This window comes from Drosophila biarmipes, chromosome 3R (assembly GCF_025231255.1).
Source record: "Drosophila biarmipes strain raj3 chromosome 3R, RU_DBia_V1.1, whole genome shotgun sequence".
Taxonomy (NCBI): domain Eukaryota; kingdom Metazoa; phylum Arthropoda; class Insecta; order Diptera; family Drosophilidae; genus Drosophila; species Drosophila biarmipes.
In genome coordinates this window covers 7,936,514-7,957,682 of record NC_066616.1, presented here as the reverse complement: position 1 = coordinate 7,957,682, position 21,169 = coordinate 7,936,514, and the positions used below count along the sequence as shown (strand labels likewise).

General features: G+C 44.5%; 2 protein-coding genes across 4 annotated transcripts in view; one reads left to right on the top strand and one right to left on the bottom strand.

Annotated features, from left to right (window-relative positions):
• Nucleotides 1–21,169, top strand: part of LOC108031947 (octopamine receptor beta-3R) — a 42,243-nt gene that overhangs the window by 18,915 nt on the left and 2,159 nt on the right. The window contains exons 2-8 of one of the 3 annotated variants that reach the window (XM_044094408.2): nucleotides 10,217–11,081; nucleotides 12,375–12,575; nucleotides 13,798–14,073; nucleotides 14,165–14,342; nucleotides 14,946–16,839; nucleotides 18,008–18,466; nucleotides 20,987–21,095. In XM_044094408.2, the coding sequence (XP_043950343.1) occupies nucleotides 10,597–11,081; nucleotides 12,375–12,575; nucleotides 13,798–14,073; nucleotides 14,165–14,342; nucleotides 14,946–16,839; nucleotides 18,008–18,466; nucleotides 20,987–21,095 (3,602 nt within the window). In that variant the 5' untranslated portion in view covers nucleotides 10,217–10,596. Of the gene's footprint in view, nucleotides 1–10,216; nucleotides 11,082–12,374; nucleotides 12,576–13,797; nucleotides 14,074–14,164; nucleotides 14,343–14,945; nucleotides 17,113–18,007; nucleotides 18,467–20,986; nucleotides 21,096–21,169 lie in introns of those variants that run through there. The other 2 variants (XM_017105731.3, XM_050889133.1) reach the window with 2 other exon arrangements.
• LOC108031202 (protein hugin) lies at nucleotides 2,676–5,823 on the bottom strand. Its single transcript, XM_017104426.3, has 3 exons — nucleotides 5,610–5,823; nucleotides 3,985–4,264; nucleotides 2,676–3,119 (listed from the first exon to the last, which is right to left on the bottom strand). Exons 1-3 carry the CDS (start codon nucleotides 5,691–5,693, stop codon nucleotides 2,923–2,925), a joined length of 561 nt encoding a protein of 186 aa, XP_016959915.1. The 5' UTR covers nucleotides 5,694–5,823; the 3' UTR covers nucleotides 2,676–2,922.

The window sequence follows — 21,169 nt, the reverse complement described above, 5'->3', positions numbered from 1 at the left end:
AATTTGATTAAGTGAGTGCCACACCGCCAAAATGGGGCCATCAATTTAAATCAGTCGGTTGCGGTGCCATAAATAAGGGTTGCAGCCGAAACTGCGAGACGCTCGCCGTATTAGCAGACATTTTTAACAATTCCCCCTAATGCCGCAGTTCGCCTTTGGCCAAGGTGAGTGCTGGCCGGGCCAACAGGCGGCCAGACAGCCAGCTAGCCTGGGAAAACGAATGTTTGAACCGGAATGGCGTCGTTTAATCAGGCAAAGTGATTTCGCCTTACACGCACACGCGCGCACTTAGGCACAATCAACTTATCATTTCGCACATATGCATGCATATATTTGTCGGCCAGAAAGGGCCGGAAGTCGGGGGAAGAAGCAGAGCAGGGAGGACCGCTCCGACGCAGACAGGAAGCCAGCTGATGCCAAGGTAGTTTAACCTTACGCAACGACCCGACTGTAAATCTACGCCCGCTATCATGCAAAGTTCCTGCCGAGTCCCGGCCCTCTACACATTCACAAATTATAGGAAGTCCCAAGGACTTGTTAAAATGTCTCAAAGTATCACCAACAAATATAAAGCTATCTTAAATATATATTTTCTTAGGAACTATTTTTGGTAATGGCTTCTTAATTATAATAATCTGTGGGAACTTGTAATTTTTTATGACAACTTATTTCATAATTTCATCAAACTAAACAATTATGTAACAGCGCCTTAGCCTGAACTCTTTCAACAAAAGGTATAAAAAATACAAAATGATTCTAAAAGGCATATAATAATGTAATAATTGATAAAAATGAGAATTCACTTCGAAACCATAAGCTAATCACTAAATAATCACCTTTTTCATACTGATTAACCAGTGATTTTCATTATCCCTCATTAAAAGTCCTTCTCCATTCATAATCATAGAAAAAAGAAACAAAAGAAATCGAAACTATTAAAATGTATTAAGTTTACGTTTGAATGCTCATTTTGACTAATAACCATATGCTTTCTACGTACAACACACATATTGTACACACATGACCGCAAATAAATGGAAGCATAAATCATGAATGCAAATGTTTGATATTTAGTGAAGCGCAAATAGCCCAATAAAAATTTGCATTCAGTGTCCGCATTGTATTTAATTGAGTTTCTTTTTTTGTTGTCCAGTGATAATTTATTATGTTGTTCAGTATCACCAGAAGGAATGCTTGATTTTTTAGAGTGCACTTCGCTTTTTACCGAGCCTTCATGTGCGTGTCTGGCCAGCGACTTCTTCCTCACTTGCTCTTTTTTGGTTCATTTTCCCCAAGAGGTGGGGATAAATTTATTACCATTTTGCAGTTATAATGTTTCAATATCTATATCTCCTTCGGGGCTGGGCGGTCGGAGGTCTGGCCTGCGTGCCCATTATCGCAATTTAAGCACGATTCAGGAAGATATGTGTACGCCTGTCCTCTGTTTAGCCGCTATAAAGCAAGTCGCTTACGTGATGTATGATCCAAGCCAGGATGTTCTAGCCCTTTGGCAAGGCTCAGCTTGAAATGGTTAACTGGCATTGATTCCCGAAACCACCTGGGGTCAATAACTGGAGCTGGCATAAGCTAGGACTGCGAATCTCGGGCTACTGGAGCGGATGGAGAGCGCCTGGTTAGGCCAACTAATTGGCATGTGCCAAGTTTCTAATGAGTTGCGAAAACTTCCAGATGCTGGGCATGCAAAAACAGCTGCGTCATAGTTGGGAATGTAAAGGGAAATAAATGACTTTTCGTTTTAATTCATTACAGGATTTAATGAAATAATCAAAACAAAATTCTTTATCATAATTTTTAGAATAAAGTTACTTAGTACAAACTAATTAACTATAAATATGTTGAACGGAATTATTTTTATTTTCCAGCAATAAATCAGAGACCTAAAACACTTTCAGAGAATAAAAGCTTTTAATGGAAAACGTAGATCTTTAGTGGGTAATTGACATTAAAATTTTTAAAATTTTATGAAAGTTAAAAGAAATAAATGAAATAAAATCTTATTTCACAATTACGAAAGTGTTTGTATATGACACTTTGTGTTTATGTTTCCTGACTTAACCTGATAATTACGAGATTATGGGGCAGATCTATTTTAATATTCAAGCAATAAATCTGAATCATATGGAAAAGAAAAGCTTTTATAATGGAATATATATCTCTCGAGTGGTTATTTTATTTTAAAGCAGCCAGCCTTGCAAACACTCATAAAATGGTTTCCATTTCGCCATTCACTGCAAGCACCGCACAATATTTTTATGCTTCATCAGGACGAATAAAGCCGGCAGCTTTTGGTTGGCCAAAATGTGTGTAGTGACCGGATTTTCGGGGGTTTCGGTATGGGAACTGATATACTTTATCAGTCAACAGGCACACACGGGGCCAGCAGCAATGCAACTGCAACATGGCCAGCATCCGAGGATGATTTTGTGGCAACGGATGCCATGGTGGCCGCACTTTTCCAATTTGCACGCCCTATCAAGGGTTATGAAATTTTCGTAAATTTATCAAGGGAACTGAAATGTATATATAGAGAAAGAAAACCCCAATAAACGCGAGGGGTCAACGGCGAGGGATGTGTAGATGAAATTGCCATGTTTATTTAATTCCCGGCCTTGCATTGGCCACGCAAATTCGTCGCATCGCTAGTGAAACAAACCTTTGGGGGCTGCAATTTATTCAAATAAATAATAAATACATGTACTATATATACACATCATTAGTTCCTCTCAAAACAGGGTAACAGCGCTGGTAGCTAGTAGTTATTTTTGCGTCGCGTCGAATTCAGCTGGCCATTTGGGGGTTAGTTAGTTAGCTCGAGGGCCAGTCGCCTGGCCTCAACCTTGTCCTGGGATCGCATCGTCCTCCGTCCGGTTCCGTGGCATGTCTTCGCGACCTTGTCGTGACTCAATCGCCGCCGCACACTTGAGCACGTTTGCCCAGGCGCGGCTTGAACGGCACCGATTTCTTGGCCATGCGCTGCACGAACTGCCCCCCAATGGACTCCTCCGGCGCTCCCTCGCCGTCCAGGATCCGCCAGGAGTCAATGCTGCGGCCAAGGCGTGGCGTCCGCACGCGATAAGCGGGCTCGCCATTGCTCTGCACTGTCCGAGTGAGAGGGGAAATTGGGTAACATTGGTCATTGGGAAGGTTTATAAAAAATAGAGTTCTCAAGCGATGGATTTTTAAATTTTATATTCTAAAATTGTTCAAATAATTTAAGTGCATGTTTAAGAAAGCATGGGAAAAGGGATTAGGAATCGTTTTGATTTTATGAGCTCCATGTCATACACAGAAGAAATGTAAGATTTTTAAACAAGTGAAAAGTTAGCAAAGTATCATTGGAGAGCATTAATTATTTTTAAAAGTTTTTCATATTTTTTGTAAATTTTACCTAATGCCCTATTTAATTTTAATAACACCAAATAATAATTACAAAATATCAAGATAAATGGATATTGCATTGCCAAAGATATTATATTTTTTATCTTTGGCATTAATAAAAGATAAATAATAATAAATAATGTTGATTACCTAACAAGAAAAGAACATTAAAATATTTTCGAAAGGAAAATGTCAATTATCTAGCTATTTGCATATCTCTGCTACTGCTTTTATATAAACATATAAGGCCCTTGCAGATTTCAAGAACACACACAATGTTTGGAAACGTCTTGAATAATAATTCTGAATGTAGAAAAGGAATGACAAATAAAGCAGTCAAATGACATGCATATTAAATGCCAATCGGATTTGCCTATTATTTTTTTCCCTCTGCATAAATGAGTAAAAGCTTATGGCTAAAGCATGCCAAAGTGAAGGGGATGGTGGCCTGAAATGTGAACGTGATTCGGGATCCAATTAGAACCGCTTCACCGGATATTTGGCACACATTTCAGCACGCATCCATTCCATCCGTCTCCCTGCGAATGTTGCGCATACGCAGTGGGGCACCCGCGAGCAACTTACGCTGTCGCAGCTTCTGGAGGAGCAGGTAGTAGGTCAGTGGCGGCATGCTGTCCAAATCGAATTCCTGGCCCTGCGGCGGCACGGCGGCCACCGGCATCGTGGCACTCGCCTTCTGGGCCAGGCTATTCTCCTCCAGCTCGTCAATGATGTCAGTCAGCTCTTTGTAGTCGCCCATGGCGCGTTTCTGGCGCCCTTCACTCAGCGTGGGCGATGGTGATGATGATGATCCTCTGGCAGAGGCTCCGCTGATGTGATTTCCCAAATCCAGTTTGCTCGTGCCCTGCACAAATAAAGTGCCACAAAAGCAAAGCACAAAAAACATCACGCAAGAGGTACGGAAAAAGGAGCTAAATATTTGAGATATTTCCTTGGAGGCTGGTTTTTATATATTTTTTTAAGGGGGTAGGTGTCCTTACAGCCACACTGTCGACACGTGTTAAGTTATTTTTATGCCGCCTATTTATGCTCACACTCGTACGTGAGCTGCACACACACAGTGGGTTTCCGGGCCCTGTCAAGGGGGTGTAGGGATGTGTGGGTCCCGAATGTGCGAGTCAAGCACTTTATTGTTTCAATTTACAGCCAGGCTGAGCTGCGTGTGCCGCTTGATTAGACAACTCAATGTAGATTGAAATGCCAACACCTGAAATCGGCTTGTAAATCGCACTTCGCCCATAAACGCTCACTCCGGGTGATTGTGTGGGCGTATTCTTGATGCTAAACCTTCACTTGGCTCAGCTTTAAGATTACACAGAAAAAAATACGTACAAAAATAATTTGAAAATATTTTTTAAATCATTTGTTACCTATAAACAGGGGTTAGTTGGCGTACCTCTAACATTTATTTTAACCCTGAATGGAAAAGTAAAAAATTCAAAAAATTTCCCTACTAGATAAGTTTATAATAATTATTTAATCTATCTTCGTATATCAAATATCGTAATCTTCACTATTGTCCCTGTTTGGCATAGCCAAATTTATGGGTTTTTCTTTCTTCTTATCTGAATTTCCGAAAGAAATGGGCACTTCTTTTTCTAAGTGTGCGATTTAAAAGGAAGCCCTTGGCGTAGACATAACTTGAAACCTAAGCTTTGCGAAGCAATTTCGCCCAAGAGCAAATATTCCACCACAAATTCCAAATGCAATGAACTGTGATAAGCCTGATATAATTTTGGCCTTTTGATTATTTAGGGCCTATAGGCCCTCACCAAGTTTCCCCTGCAAAACACCACGATGAAGTAATTTTAATTAGTGGTACCAGTTAGTTACGCAGTGCATACGAGTATACCACAGAGTTTCCAAAGTTAATTGGATGCGAATCGATTTCCTGGCGAGAAGAAAACCTGCAGCATCTGCTAACTAATTGGTAGCGTTTCAAATGCCGTCGACAGGGGGAAATGAGGCTACCACAAAATGCAGCAAACACACGGCGGGAAGAAAAACTTTTTGCCCCGAAATTTCCGTTTTATAAAATCCAAGAACTTTAGCAGCCGCTGGAAATTATCACGCTAAGCTGGCGAACTTGTGCCTGGGCAAATAGCACTAATTAAGTGGCGCTTGTTTGGACAACATGCCACGCAGCCACCTCGGTGGTGCCACCCCAAAACAGGAAGCCTGGGACTCACCTGCAAGGACTTGGCCTGGCTGCAAACGAGGACGTAGCAGGAAGCCGCGATTAGCAGCAGTGTGCAATAACTGGGACCACACATAACTACCGGGTGTTGGGGCGTTCTGGGTTCGGTGTTCTGGGTTGTTCTGGCTTCTACGAGCGACTGGCCTCCTGGGACAGGCACTCCGAAGGGACACAATATAGTCGTGGGTGGACCGCTTTGGGATCGCTTTGGGGCACAACTGATGCCAGCTTCCCGGCGGTCCGCAATTTTTATAGCCAAATCGCGAACGGCCCCCGTGTGGGCTTGATTGGGCGGCTGATGGACGGGTGCTAAGTGATTTGTTATGCACTCTAATGCCGGCAAAAGGCAGCCCGCTGGTCAGCTGGCAAACAGGCGAATCAAGCGGCAAATCCCAAACGGAAGCGCCACCAATTTGTCGCACACAGAGTGTAAATCGGGACACAGTCACTGGGATTTGAATGGAAAAGCTAATTGTGCAGGATGCAGTCAGAAAATAAAGGTAGAAATTCGCTACAAACACCTTTTTGCGTACCATCGATTTGACTTTGAAAGTATTCAACTCATTTTTTTTAACCAGCTTTCATACCAATATGCGGATCATACTTTAAAATAACTACACACATTTGTCGGTAAGCCTCTGAAATATTTTTTCATGCTGGTTAATGAAAATATGAAATGCCTACTTTTTGGGAAGTGACATATCATTTCACAGCCACAAGCTGCAGATTTTTAACTATGGTTGAGTTGTCAGCAAACAAGTTAATAAATCTCTTTAAATCTTTATCGCTTTTCGAAGCTTAAACTACAGAAAATCTCTTAAGTTTTGTAGGAGTTTAGTTGATATATTACCTTGATATGATATCTTTTGAAACTATACGGATTTATGGAACCCCAAATTAATATCCGCTCTATGATACTTTACATAATCAAATCATAACGAAAATCAAAGAAAATTTCCATGACTGCTTAGAACAAATATACATTTGTCCATGAAAGCCAGTGCCTAGAATATAACAATCTATTTGCCAAAAGTTATGAAGTCAATACATTAAATTCTGCGTGATTATACCCAATTTCAATATTTAGCTTATATTGTAAATACCCTACCTGTAAATATGATGCCTCGAAAGCTTTCTTACATAGGATTTGAAAATCTTTATACCATGATACTCAATATGCAAGCTAACAATGTGAAACAATTTATTTTTCCATGGATGAAAGGCCCGGGAGAATACCGAGAAGCTAATAAGCTTTTTCGCCGTGCACCGAGGCAGAACCATGGGGCATCCTGCTTAATGGAAATCAAAGCGCGTGTAAAGTCCGTCACGCCCCAGAAGGCGCTGGCATTAGGGCCAACGCCCACGAAGGGGCAATGTCAATGCCGTCGACGCTGCCAATCGATCAATCTTATTTAAATGTTGACAGTTGTCTTCGCCATGTATCCCGGCTTGGGGCCCCGTTTGCGGATGCGGAAGGGGTACATCGGCCCCTCGGCTTGGCTTGGCTTATTTAAATGCCATTCGTGAGCCGCATTAGGTTCAATTTGTTGGGCAAACAGCTTGCACACCTGCCTGTCAGCAGGCATTTAAAATCAGATACAGATTCAGATTCAGATTCGTATTTGAAAGATTCCCAGCTGGCAGCTGAGAATGGGTCAACAGGGCAGTCAAATCGAATTGTTGCAAGCCCCGCACACACTTGGTCGGGTTTCAATAACAGCAGGCAGTAAATCACCAGGATTTTCAATTAACTACACTCGGGATGCCGTTCAGACATCAACAATTCATCAATCGAGCGTTTTCCAGATGCTCCTAGTCCGTCCAACTAGTCCGTGCATCTGTTGCTGCTGCCGTCGAGTGTTTATTTGTGCCACTAATTTACACAAACATGACCCGGACACACACGACCCACAGAGCGACAGACGAACCCGACCTGACGACCCCCAGCTGGCCTTATTTATTTAGTAACTCCATGAACGTGGGGCGACCTCTTTTCCAGCCAGCAGAGCTCTGAAGGATTTATCTATTTGCCAACTGCTGAAAGTGTATCCTTGAAAATGGAATAGCAACAACCATAAAGTTGCGAAAAATGTAATTTGACAAAAACCGAAACTGGGGGATTATCTTACACAGCAGTTTTTCCCCTGCAATCCATCAACAGATTATGCGGAAAAACTAACTGAACCCCCAACTGCAAGGTAAAAGTAAGGATTCTGACATGGTATTTCATTTTCAACTGCCAATATTTTCTACGGTTGAAAAAATGAAAACAAATTCTGTATTAGAAAACAAGCAAACAATTTGTGTTTCACGATAGCTGGTTGAAATTCCCAGTAGATTGAAAGGTTCTTTTTAATTAAATGGTTAGAAAAACTATGCATTTACACAGGGAAAAAGAAGGCATTTAAAAAGAAAGGAAAAAAGACCAACACATTTAAAAAATAAATAAAACATAATAAAAGAAAAGTAGAAATAAATAAACAATTAAAAATCTCAAATCGATATGTTTTTCTTTCGTATTGTATTCTCTTTTTTTTCTGTGTGAAGCTCATTTTATTTTGGCAGGATTTGTTGGATTACGTATGCCACATTTTTCACTCTATTCATTAGAAATGTCCATTGGCTAAGGGATTTCAAATAAATTATACTGTAGCCACCAAAATAAAACACTAAACATGTTGATAACTCATTTTCAGCTGTCCATTTCAGTTGGGCGATTATCAATTTTGCCCGGTGGAAGCCGAGGCCAAAGGACATTCACTGAGTTGCTGGCTTCAGTGTTTGCCTCTCGAATTTGCCAGTGGATCAATTATTTGCTCTTGCTCGCTTTATCAGCTTGCTAATGCTCCGGAAGAGTTAAGTCCTCAAACGGGGCGGCGGCTAATGCCCCTCGACGCCCCTCCTCGTGCCACGCCCACCGTGTGTCCTTCGGCCAGGATGGCGAAGGGATTTAATTGAATTAGTCGTGTCCTGTGCGCGCGGCGCTTTGAAGTTTGCACTTTGCCCCCGCCCACTCGGCCTGGGCTCCTGGTCCCCGCACTCGTGTACACGGAGGAGTCGGCCTGTGGACAGGATCCAGGATCCTGGACCCCGGGACCCGGGGCTCTGTTGACGTTTGCGCTTAGGCGGAACCCGAGTGTCGGAAGGGCAGCGGCTTTGTAAACTTTCCGCGATGGCAATAATTAAGCCAAATAGAGTGTGAGAGGGCCAAGGGGCTTTTGCAGTCAAGCGACCAATAAATAATGGCTTGGGAAACTTATAAGCCATAGCACATAGAGCGCACTGATGTGGTTTTTAGCCGCGCTTAAAGTCGAGCATTAAAATGCTTAGTTGCCACTCTTGAAATTGAAGTTGACCCGTTGGTCTGGGTAAACAAGTCGAATCGTCAGCTGAAGGACAATGCAAGGAGCTCCAACGCAATCAATTTGGCAAGGTTATCCGTAAATATATATAAGGCATGGAAGAAGGGTAACTAGCCAAGCAAAAGTTTATATACCCTTGCAGATAAAAGATATGTCATGCAATTATATTCAAGAAAGTGAACTGAAAAACAACTAAGCTTAGTACGTTTTATACTATTTCCTTATTCGTTTCTCGACTATTCATATTCCTCATGCCATGTGTCCCTGCTTAATCATACATTAATACCTTTAAAAAACAAATTATTTCGAAGTTAGGAAATCTTGAAAATAATACTCCCCAAAATGGAAGAGAATATGAATACCAAAACAACGAATTTAAAATTAATATTTCATTATATTCCTCCTGGGGGAGGATATATCTTGAAGACTGATAGACTGGAAAGTACACTACCTTCTGCTAGGGTATACAAAATCCATAGAAATATAGAAATCAAAACTGTGAGGGATGAGGGCAGGCAGCGACTACTCCCTCCGCACAAGTGGGATAAAAACTTGTAGCCAGCGATTTATGCGACTGCCAAGGACGGATTTGGCTTCAATTCAATGTTGGGACTAAAGTGTAAGCTCGTTTTTAGCTTTCCGCCGATGATGTACTAGCTTTTTACGGCCAAATTGAGTCGCAAAAAGCTTGAAATAATATAAACTTACAGATTACCGCAGATTATGAAGAAGAGTCTTTTGTCTTACTTAAAACCAACGCAGAGGATTTTCACTCGAGTTTCCATTGTGCCGGGCGTGAGCCACTGTAAAAACTTGTTCGCACTAGCTGCGGAAATAATCTCGATTTTATCTGGCTTTTAAAGCAACAACTTGTCTATATGGCATATGTATGCACTCCCCACAAGTGTCAGCCCTTGACAGCCCCTCTGTTGCTGGGAAAATATAGAAATGCAGATGCATGCCGGTCGCTCACATTGCGTATACGCAATGTAGTTCTGTTATTTTAATGTAGTGAAGGAATTTTGAAGTGGCGAGTGTCCGGCGGATAACGCTTTTATGTTTCGCCGGGAAATCAATAGGCAAAGGGGTTTATGGTCCCTGAATTTTGTATACATGTATGAAAGTGCAAAAACCCCCCGCCGGCAACAGTTCGCATTTCCATTTTGCCAATTTCGTCCAGTTTCACAGCCTCACACTCTCCGATTATTTCATAAATTATTTATTTATTCATTTGCAGCTCCCGTGTCGCCGACAGTTGCGCGCTTGAGTGCCGAATCGACTTTTTGTCATTGCCAACAGTTCGAACATCGCAGAGATCCAAAGTTGAAGGAGGAGGACGAAAAGCCATCTGTGCAGGAGGACTGGGAAATGGAGTGGAGCAGCCCGGTTGGCAAATACTCGGAGCACTGCGGAGCAACTGAAGAGGCAACTACCAGGACGATGACGGTGAACTTCGGCAGACTTGTTTGCATTGCAGATTGCAATTACGCGCGTTTTAAATTACGCACAGCGAAAGCCGGGGAAAAGATAAACCACAGGCTCACAGGTAGACACGAAAAAGCATTGGGGAAGCAACTTGAATGAGCTGCGCTTCAATCGGGCTGCGAAATTGAAGAGATGTCAGGGGTCAACGTGGCCGACCTTCTGGCCACGACAATGACATTGCCCATAACAGCCGCATCAACAGCAGCAGCAACATTAGTTGCAGTTACAACAGCAGCACCAACGAACGGCAGCAGCGGCAACCTGCAGCCTGCAACATTAACTAGCCACATTGCCACAGCAGCAACAACAACGTCGACCAGTTTGCCTTTAACATCGCAATTTGTGGATGCCTCGTTGACTTCGCTATCACTGACAGCCACCTCGTCGTCCTTTTCGTCCTCTGAGTCCCCCTTCGAGTTCTCCGCCACAGTGGGGCCCAATCTCACGGCCTCCAATGGCAGTGAGCTGGCCGTGGACATCCCCCAGGAGCTGGAGGAGAGCTGGCTGGACCTATCGCTGCTGCTGCTCAAAGGATTCATCTTCTCGTCAATTATCCTGGCCGCCGTCCTGGGCAATGCGTTGGTCATCATCTCAGTGCAGCGCAATCGAAAGCTGCGGTAAGTCTTTATGTGCAATTATTTCTGGGTTCCCCAGCTCCGAGCCCCGCTCACCTGCGTTTAATTGCCGGTCGTTTGCCGCAGGGGTTGGCCCACAAAGCAAATGGTCAAGCCCAGTGGATCGCAGGCTGAATGGCAATCCCCCTTTGCCGGCGTAATAAATGTAATTTAAATGAGCGACAAGTGGAATAATAAAGCACAAAACGAAGTTAAATGCGACACACAAGCCCATCGCTGCCATGACAGCGTCGCGATGACAGGATGCCCTAGAGTGCAGTGCAAATAAGTGTAGCATACAATTGAGGGCAGGGCTCGAACCATGCCACCCTTCCCCCGATCCAACCCCTTTCTCAAACTGCCACGCCCCTCGGCACCTCGTTTAATGTTGCGCAACGTTTATGCCCTCTGCAACGAGCGTATTTACTGATTAAAGTCTTTATTATCGCAGTAAAGCAGCTTAAAGTGCTGCGATTATCGTTTACCACCTTATTATATAGAACGTAACCGGTTTGCAATATAGGATCGCGTTGAGATATAACAATACAAGCCAGTACTTAAAGGAAGTAAAGGAGGACAGGAAGAGAGCGTGAAGCGTTATTGCTTAAAGGTTCCTTCAATAAATGTTACATGTTTCTGTTTGCGCAATTTAAGGTTTGGAAACTTTTACTTAATACATGTATATAAATGTAGATTATACGAATTTCGAGTGCATAAAATGTAAATTTTTAACACATATGGGCACAGCAATCACTCAGTTTTTTAAATTATTTAAAGTATCGTTGAAGGTGTCTAAAAGTATGCAACAATACATTTTATATGCAAGGTACAATTAACTTTTTAAGAAAGACGAGAGTTTAAAATGATTATTTTACACTAATGTTTAAGTAGTACAGAAATAATTAACGCCTAAGAGAGCATTATATATATATAAGTGCAACCCTTGCCCCGAAGACAAGACAATAACTTCGCATGGCAGTGGCTCCTGGCTGAAGGTGGCAGCTGCCTAGTGATTCGGATGACTTATGACAGCCAAGGAAATTGCTGCACACCGGTGACCTGACCCGGTGCATCGGAGGGCGGAAATGGAAATGGAAAGCAGTGCAGTGTTTAGCCGGCGGAACGGAAGGGAAGCCGCAGCCAGTGCCAAAACCAAAACCAAAACCAGGGAGCTAAATCCAAAGGACTCGGCACATATGATGCATGCCGGATGCCACGCGGTGGGGTTGTTCCATGACGAGTGGTTAGATGTCCGTGGGAAGATCCCTAATTCTTGGCCTTCTGTCTCGTTCGCAGGGTGATAACCAATTACTTTGTTGTGTCGCTGGCGATGGCCGACATGCTGGTGGCCCTCTGTGCGATGACATTCAACGCCTCCGTGGAGCTTTCTGGTGGCAAGTGGATGTTCGGACCGTTCATGTGCAATGTGTACAACAGCCTGGATGTTTACTTTTCCACGGCCAGCATTCTGCACCTGTGCTGCATATCGGTGGACAGGTGAGTGCCCAATTGTGTCACCACATCTATATTAAACGCTTTAAAGTCAATTGTGTGTGGGTGGGTGGACGACTGAGCCTTTTAAAGCGACCAAAACCATTAATCTTACGCAGATGCCCGGGGCCCGTCCAAATCACTTTCATTGCCAAGAAGAAACAATTAATTAGTGTGAAAGGCACGCACATCAAAAGCAAACATTAGGCCCCGCCCGTATGATGAATGCGGCCCAAATGATTTGCAGCTGGCCGAAATATTCCGCCCAATATCCTCGCCCATCCCCGGTCCCGCCAAGCCGTTAATTGGGCGCCATTCCTTCTTGGGAAGAGCCAACAGCTGCGATTTCGGCCTGACCATCGAGCAATGGAAGGGGAGGATGGAGATGGGCGATAGAGGATGGTCAATGGACATTGGCATGGCTCCTTTGTCTGTTTTAATTAATTTGTGCTTCGCTCACCTTTCGATGAGCCACAAAACATACCGAAAACAAAGGGAAACACAAACAGACCAATCGAAATTGGAAAATTAATGATGGCCCCTGAAGGGGATATGGCTAAACTAATAAATCTGTCATATTTGCAAAAAACTTCTAATCATCTCAATCTAATGTGTTTCACTTGAATTAATAGATACTCTTGGGGTAAACCTATAACATGTTCAATATACAATTACATACAACACGGCTAAAATTAATTTCAAAACAGATCATTTAAGCCTGCATTTATACGAAATGGAATAGTTAAAAATAAATCAGCACAATTCGATATTTTAATTAATCTGGAAATATGAGTTTAATAACGAAAATAATCAGAAGCTGTAATTTTTTCAAAACCTATTTACTGAGATAGGCGGTAAAAACAAAGGAAAAATTAATTAAATAATACGTTTTTTGTAACAGTTCATATTTTGAAAATTTCCTTTTTTTATCACAATTAAGATTTACCTATTTTCTTAAGTCGAATAACTAGTACTCTAAATAATGGTAATAAATAGAAGGAAACAGCTTTTTAATAAGTTAAACAAAATCGATTCCCTTGCATGTCAGCCTGAGTACCGAAACACAATTATCCAGCCAACCGAAGAGCGATAATCAATTATTGTGCTAAAAGGCACCAGAGCAGGAGCAGTCTGAAAGCCACCTGGCACTTTTGTGGGGCCCTGTCCGCAATTCATTTCCATTAATAAAGATGCCCCCTCTTCCCTGGCCACCCCGCCTATTTAACAGATACTACGCCATCGTGCGTCCGCTGGAGTACCCATTGAATATGACACACAAAACGGTGTGCTTCATGCTGGCCAACGTATGGATCCTGCCCGCCCTCATATCCTTCACGCCCATCTTCCTGGGCTGGTACACCACGGAGGAGCATCTGCGGGAGGTGTCCCTGCATCCCGACCAGTGCTCGTTTGTGGTCAACAAGGCCTACGCCCTCATCTCCAGCTCGGTGAGCTTCTGGATACCCGGCGTCGTGATGCTGGTGATGTACTGGCGCATCTTTAAGTGAGTTTCTGGAACCCGCAACCCGGTCGAGGTTGATGGGTTGCTAAATTGGCGGTCTTTGGTCTATGTCTGTCCTCTGTGGTTTTTCCAGGGAGGCGATACGGCAGCGCAAGGCCCTCAGTCGCACCAGCTCCAACATCCTGCTGAACAGCGTCCACATGGGCCACACCCAGCAGCCCACCAACCTGAGCTATCTGCATCCCAGCGACTGCGATCTCAACGTGGCTTCCGCCCGCGAGGAGACGCACAGTGCCCTGAGCAACTTGGAGGTGAGTGGGGGAGTCTATCCTGGGGGAATAAGTGATGTCATTTGCGAAGGGAAAATAGGTGGTATCAAATCGGGTTTAAATAAATATACAATTGAATTATAAAAGCTTCGATTTGTCTTTTTTTCGTTTCTGGAGCATTAGATTCCGATTGAACCGCCTTAAATGCAAATAACTTTATAAAGACAATAATTTTAATTTCTGAAAAAACATTGATGTTTTATGAAATTTCGGTTAAAAATAAATTTTTAGAATAAATTAATTGATATTTTAACTTACAATATATGAAATTTATTTTAAAAATGCTTAGGAAACCGACAACTTTAATAAATAAATATTCCCTGCCTATTCAGATTTGCATGAGAATAAAGACTTTAACTAACTACAAGTTGTATTTAAAGACAAGCAAAATAGGGAGATTTAAAAATGCACCGTAGTCTAGGATCAAAGCTATTTCCATAACCACTGGAAGAATATAGAGCGATTAGATTAGATGCTACAGGGGAGCACTCAACTCCCCTCCTCAGTTTTTCTTTGTGGCCCTGCGTAATTGATGCGCCAACATGACTTCCTGTCGCACTTATGTTACTTGTCCTTTGCCCACAGGACATGCTGCAACCTGCCACCGACGAGGACGATGACAGGGACGAGTGCGATGAACTTCGAGTGCCGTCGCCGCCGCCACGCCGCCTCAGCCGCAGCAGCATCGATCTGCGGGACCTGGAGCAGGAGCGGTACGAGAAGGTCACCCACACGGACAGCGCCCCCTCGATGATGGCCCTGCAGCAGCAGCAGCCCACCCACAACCAGTTGCAGCCACCGGCGCCAGTGTTCAACCCGCAGATATGGACGGAGGGCAAGATGATGCCCTCCAAGGAGCCGGAGAAGGATGATCCCGGTCATCCCACGGCGCCGCAGCAGCAGCTCAGCCTCACGAGCGGCAGTGGGAACAGCGAGCCGGAGCCGGAGTCCACAGCCTACCGGGTCTTTGGCCTCAACAGCGACGAGAGCGAGGGCAACGACCTGTATGCGGACACGCACCTCCCGCTGGCCGAGGACAACAAGGAGCTGAAGCGCCTCATCGAGGACAACTATCTGTACTTCAAGCGGCAGACGGGCGGCACCATCATCAGTGGTCCTGGTGGCGGAAAATACGCCGCCCTCAGCGAGACGGACTTCATCCGGCTAAAAGCAGGAGCAGCAGCCTGTGGAAGAAGGGCCATCGCCTCCAGCGACTCGGAGTTCCTGCGGACCATCAGCGAATCCCGGGCCATGCCGGAGCCATCGCCGCCCAGTGGCAAGGAGAAGGGCTTCAACATTCTCTCCCTGCTGGCCAAGACGAAGCGCTCGAGTACCGAGTGCTTTGCGCTGGAGAAGAAGCGCCAGCAGGGCAACACGGGCTCCGAGGGATCCAGCTTCTTCCGGCGCTCCCGGAACCGGAAGTTGTCCCACAGCTACAACGGATGCGGCGGCGGCAAGGAACGCAAACTTGAGCGACGCCAGCGGCAGCACAGCGACACGGACTCCACGCCCAACAAGCCGGACATCCTGCTGGACATCAATGTCCTCAGCGAGCAGTCAGGCGCCAGTGTGATCCAGCAGTTCAGCGATGGAGTGCAGCTGATCGACTTTAGCGAGGTGAAGACTCCGCCGGAGCGGAGGCGCAGCGATGATGAGCTGGCCCAGCTGGCTGACTGCTTTGGGGAGTCTCCCCAGCAGCCGGCCACGCCACCGCCATCGTTGTCTCCGCCAGAGTTGCCGGAACCGAGTGGCCTACTCATCGCCAGCAGCTCGGAGCTGGCCGAGATCTTTCGATCCCTTAGTTTTCCGCTGGGCCGACCGGCTGGAGCTCCGCAACGTTTGAGCACGCTGAGCGACCAGGTGTGTGCTAACTATCTGATGTCCCCACCGAACACACCGGCTCCCACGGCCCTATCAGTTCCCAATGGCGCCACCATGGACTCCACTTCCTCGGCCCACGCGCAGTCGGCGTCCATCAATGTGTACTTCCTGTCGCCGCCGCCGCATGCCGCCGGACCCGGCTATACGCCCAGTGACGCCTCTACCGTGTCCCTGGATGTGGTGACCAGCCTGCCCATGCCCGTGCCAGTGCCCCAGCCAAATCCCCAGATGCCCTCGCAGCCGAACATATCGCCCAAGCCGGAGATCATCCTGGACTCCACGCTTTCGCCCGTCGAAGGATGTGGCGATGAGCACCGGGATGTCACGTCGCCGCTGTTCAAGCGCAAAGATAGCGCCGGCGAGGCGGACGTGAGTGTTTCCGGCGGCCTGGGAGTGGGTGCGGGAGGGGGCATGGGAGGAGGAGGCAATGGACGCCAAGGACGATGCAGCATCCTGGCCGGCTACGATGGTATCCAGACCGTGCGCAAGCGACAGGCGTCCGTGGTGACCTACGACGTGAATGTCATCAACTTCTCGCAGGATAACAGCGACAGTCGCAGCTACATCCCCATGGGCCGCGTTTCCACCAGCTCAGCAAGTGAGTAGAGCGGCTATTGTGTAGACTGTTGCAGTTCGTGCCTGATTAAGTAGCTCGTTTAAGACGATTTATGTCCGTATCCTCGAAATTCGCTCTGTTTTTGGCAGTTTACTACCGGAAATTAAACTGATACAAGTGGTTTCTTTGAAATATTTATTCTGATAACGAGATATTAGCAATTACTTTGGGGCTGGTGTACTTTTGACTATGGGACTTAGGCGACATAGTCAAATAGCTTTGTAGCTTAATCACAAAATAATGTTATATTTTTTAAACAGCGAATAGTGCCACAAAAATAAGTAGTTTTTTTTATTCACTGATAAACATTATTTTAGGTGTCTAGAAGTATGCAACAATAAATGCTTAACTCTCTCATTTAGAATTTATTTTGACAGACGATGATTCGTTATTTGGTGCATACTTTAGGGCACCGTAAATTAAATTTTTCAGAGATTAGGAAACCAAAAAGATTTGTGTATCACTTTTTTATATATTTCTTACAAATCAATATATTTTCCTACTATAAGCGTATTACCTTAATTTCAAACAAGGCTTTTTAAACTGCATCCTTGACAAAAATAGTGCGAATTTCCGAATTACAGGCAGTACCTAACTATAGAACCTATAAACCTTCATTGGAGAAATTACAAAAATAATGCTTCAAAATCTATGAAACCTTAGATGACTAGCTTAAAATAGAATAGAGCCAGCTTTTAGTTAGTTGCACCTGCAAACGAAGACAGAAAGGGACCACCTACTTCCAGAGATAGAAACCCCAGGACAGAGTCCTGAAGCCCCCTCCCAATCGATCCCGAACCTTTGCGTTTGCCGGTGCATGGCACGCACGTGCATGAGATCTGACCTGGAGAAGAGCATCTTATGGGTGTGTCCGTGACTAGTGTCCTGTGCTGTCCTGTGATGAAGCCTATTGTACATTGTCTACTACTCGTCTCTATCTGTCTCTCTCTTTATCTCTCTCTATCTATATCTCTTTTCCACGCCATTTCGTTGTGTGTTGTATGTGTATATATGTAAAATCGAATCACCAAATTATGTCCAACCAAAACAAAACTTCTACTCCAAAACCAAAACCAACTCCAACCAAAAACAAAAACAAAAACCCAAAAATGGTGGTGGCCAAAAAAACAAACCGACCATCTGCAAGCAGAGCACGAATTTTCCAATAAATCCTCGCTGATCCGACGCGGCGGCATCTGCATCTTTGTGGATGAGGAGGAGGCGGAGATCATTGAGCAGCGGCCCAGGGGCATCACCTTCGCCGCGGTGCCCAGTCCGCTGCCCAAGTGTCCGCTCTGCGGCGCCGACATCAGCAGCACCACCACCACCACAGCCACCGCAAACGCCGGCACCACAATCGACACCACTGAAACCACCAATGCAAGTGCAAGTGCAAGTGCAAGTGCAAGTGCAAATGCAAGTGCTAGTAGTAAACGTAGTATTCACGAGCCAACTCCCGATCTCGGCCAGGGGCCCAGGTCCACCAGGTCGAGCTCCAGTTCCACTAGCTTCTGGCACAAACGAACGGCGGCGGTCACAGCATGTTGGCAGCAGAGCAAGAACCGGAAGCGCCGCTTCAAGACCGGATGCAGTCACTGTGGTGCAACCGGTGAGTCTTGTCGTATCCCCTCCTCTCCTCTCCCCTCTCTTTCTCTCTCTCTCTCTGTCTCTGTCTTTTGCTTGTCTCGGCTTCGGCACCTGTCTCATCCCCTCACGATGCTGCCTTATCAATGTCAATCATTCCATTTCCCTCAGTCCAGATTTCATGGTGACCCTCATAGCCTAACTCTGTCGCCCGATCATCTTTCTGTACTTCGTATTTTTCAAGTTTGTACAAAGTATTGACTTCCATCAACTACAGCTCTTACATCTATACATAATACATCATATCGTAGTTATATACCATACCACAGTTGTACGGCATACTTTTAATTTCTTCATAACGATTTATGGAACTCTGGGTATACAAAAAGGTCTTTTCATCAATTTAGGGAATTTCTCTTTAAATTATATATCTTGGAAGCAAACAACAAACTAAAACCTACACTTTATTATACATTTATTGAGAAAATAAAATATATTACAAGCACGATTTTTGAAGATCATATATGAAGAGCATTTCATCATGAGAGGCTTAAAAAGAAATTGCAAAAGTCTAAATCTAAATTTATTGGCAATATTCTTAAAATTACGAAATGCCCTTCTTAATTTGAGAAGTGTAAAAGTTTTATAAAGATTCAAGTTAGAAATGTTATCTTTAGTGCCTGTTACAAAGACAATCAACGTAAGCCAAGCAAAATACAACAAAAACCTTTTATTTTACCCATGAATTTTAAATCACTAAAGTCCCCATCCTTTGGTGGTTAGCTAACCTCGGCGTAAATACCATTATATGTGTCAATGGCAAAGTGAAACCGAAGAGTTACCTTAATTTCGGAAACCCTTGGCACGAAATCCAGCTTGACTGACAAATCCCCGCTCAAATGCCAGTTTTTGGCACCTTCTTATCTGGAAACCCTGCTAACCAGCTTAGGCAGCTAAATCCAAAGGGTCATATCATCCGACCTCATGCGATCCCTCCTCCACTCCACTCGCTGCTCTCATGCTGTACATAATTGCTTCCGTTTGCACGTGCGTTTGCCCTGCTTTATTGCGCCTCCTCACCGCCTTTCGTTTCGCATTATGATTTCACCTGGTTCTGGCCACCTCCGAGTGGCGTCCATCAGAGGGATGGGGATGTCCAACCCGACTGGTTGGGGGAGTCGTCCGCCGCTTCCTGTTGCTCACTGTTGTCTGTCTGATTTGTGTTTTTCTTCCTGGCCCCCACACCCGCCCACTGCCACTTCAAGAGATGTTTATGTTTATGTTTGGGTGGACGGATGCGGGGATTGTATGTCTTTGTGATAACAAGTGTCCTGTGTAAATATTTTCAATTGTTTTCCTCGTTTTTATTACTTTTCCCGCACACGCACACGCCAGAGCACCAAGATACATCACATGCTGGCCTTTCCAGCTGTTTAATGACAGTTGCTCCAAGGTGGGCGGATCCGGGGGTTAAATGCCATCGATACCCAACAGCATACAGCAGATAAAGAATTTCTAATGACAAAGTTAAACATGCCAGGGTACGACCCGTCACACTCGCCCATGGCGTATACGCAACATGCCGGCATCTTCACTCTGCAACAATAAAAATGTGCACTCAGAAAACTACACAGAACAATATTTTAGGGACTTTGGAGGTAACCGCAGTTCGGATTTTAAAATAAGAAAGTACTGATGAGCACGAGAAACTACTTTTGGGAGCTGCTTCTTTTGCTTTAGCTTATGTTACGTTTCGAATAATGAACAATAGAAAATTAAAGCACGTGACAATGTGTCTAAAAAAAAGTGCCGATATCATCTGGTAGGTTACAAAATGTTTAACTTCTTGTACAAAGTTTGAGGACGTTATCCTGATATTCAAAAGGTCTTAGGAGATCAAAGCCGCTATAACATCCAAAGGGAGTTTCGCTTGCAAGTCGCTATAATATCCAAAGGGAGTTTCACTTATTTTGATAAGTACTTTCAGGTTTGTATTATTCAAACTGCGGTTACCTGTATAACATAATACTGTATCATCAATCATTTTCAATCAATCGTTTATTATTATTTCATTTCATCATACTACAACAAAGCAAATGATCCCAAATAACTAGTACGAAAAGGATAACCCCTTATTTTCTTAACAAAAGCTTAAACTAGCATTAGAATGTTCTTGTCCAAATAAACTTTATCATAACAGCAGACTTAATACACCATGTATAGTAAACAGGGAGCACAAAATTAAAATGAGTCATTAAGGTGTTTGGGCACATAAAATATAGAATTAATTCAACCATTATCAACATTTTAAAAAAACTATTTTTTTCGAGTGTACGCACAAACACACACATAGAACTAAACCAGAAAACTGCCAATTGCAACGGCTTAACAAGAACTTGATTCTGGTCGAAGTCCCAAAGACTGGGTCGCACCCAGTCGATTCGAACCGAAAGCGAATCGTTGCGAATCGTTTCGAATCGAATTGAACTTAATCAGCCAATTGCCCTGCTTCACGTGGGTTCTAAACTCTCCGTCTGCCCCACAGGCGGCTCCGTGCGACCGGCCAAAGGATGGAAGGCCGAACACAAGGCCGCCCGCACCCTGGGCATCATCATGGGCGTCTTCCTGCTCTGCTGGCTGCCCTTCTTTCTGTGGTGAGTGGTAGGCCGTAATCCGTAATCGGTCCTCTTCTGGTGGCTCATCCCCAAGTGGTTCTCACCCCTCTGTC

What these genes read in the sequence shown, in the direction of transcription:
- LOC108031202 (XM_017104426.3), bottom strand. Translation starts at nt 5,693, where the DNA reads ATGTGTGGTCCCAGTTATTGCACACTGCTGCTAATCGCGGCTTCCTGC. An exon ending in GCCAGGCCAAGTCCTTGCAG is followed by an intron (nt 4,265 to 5,609) that starts GTGAGTCCCAGG and finishes TTATTTGTGCAG; the next exon opens with GGCACGAGCAAACTGGATTT. An exon ending in CCTCCAGAAGCTGCGACAGC is followed by an intron (nt 3,120 to 3,984) that starts GTAAGTTGCTCG and finishes TCACTCGGACAG; the next exon opens with TGCAGAGCAATGGCGAGCCC.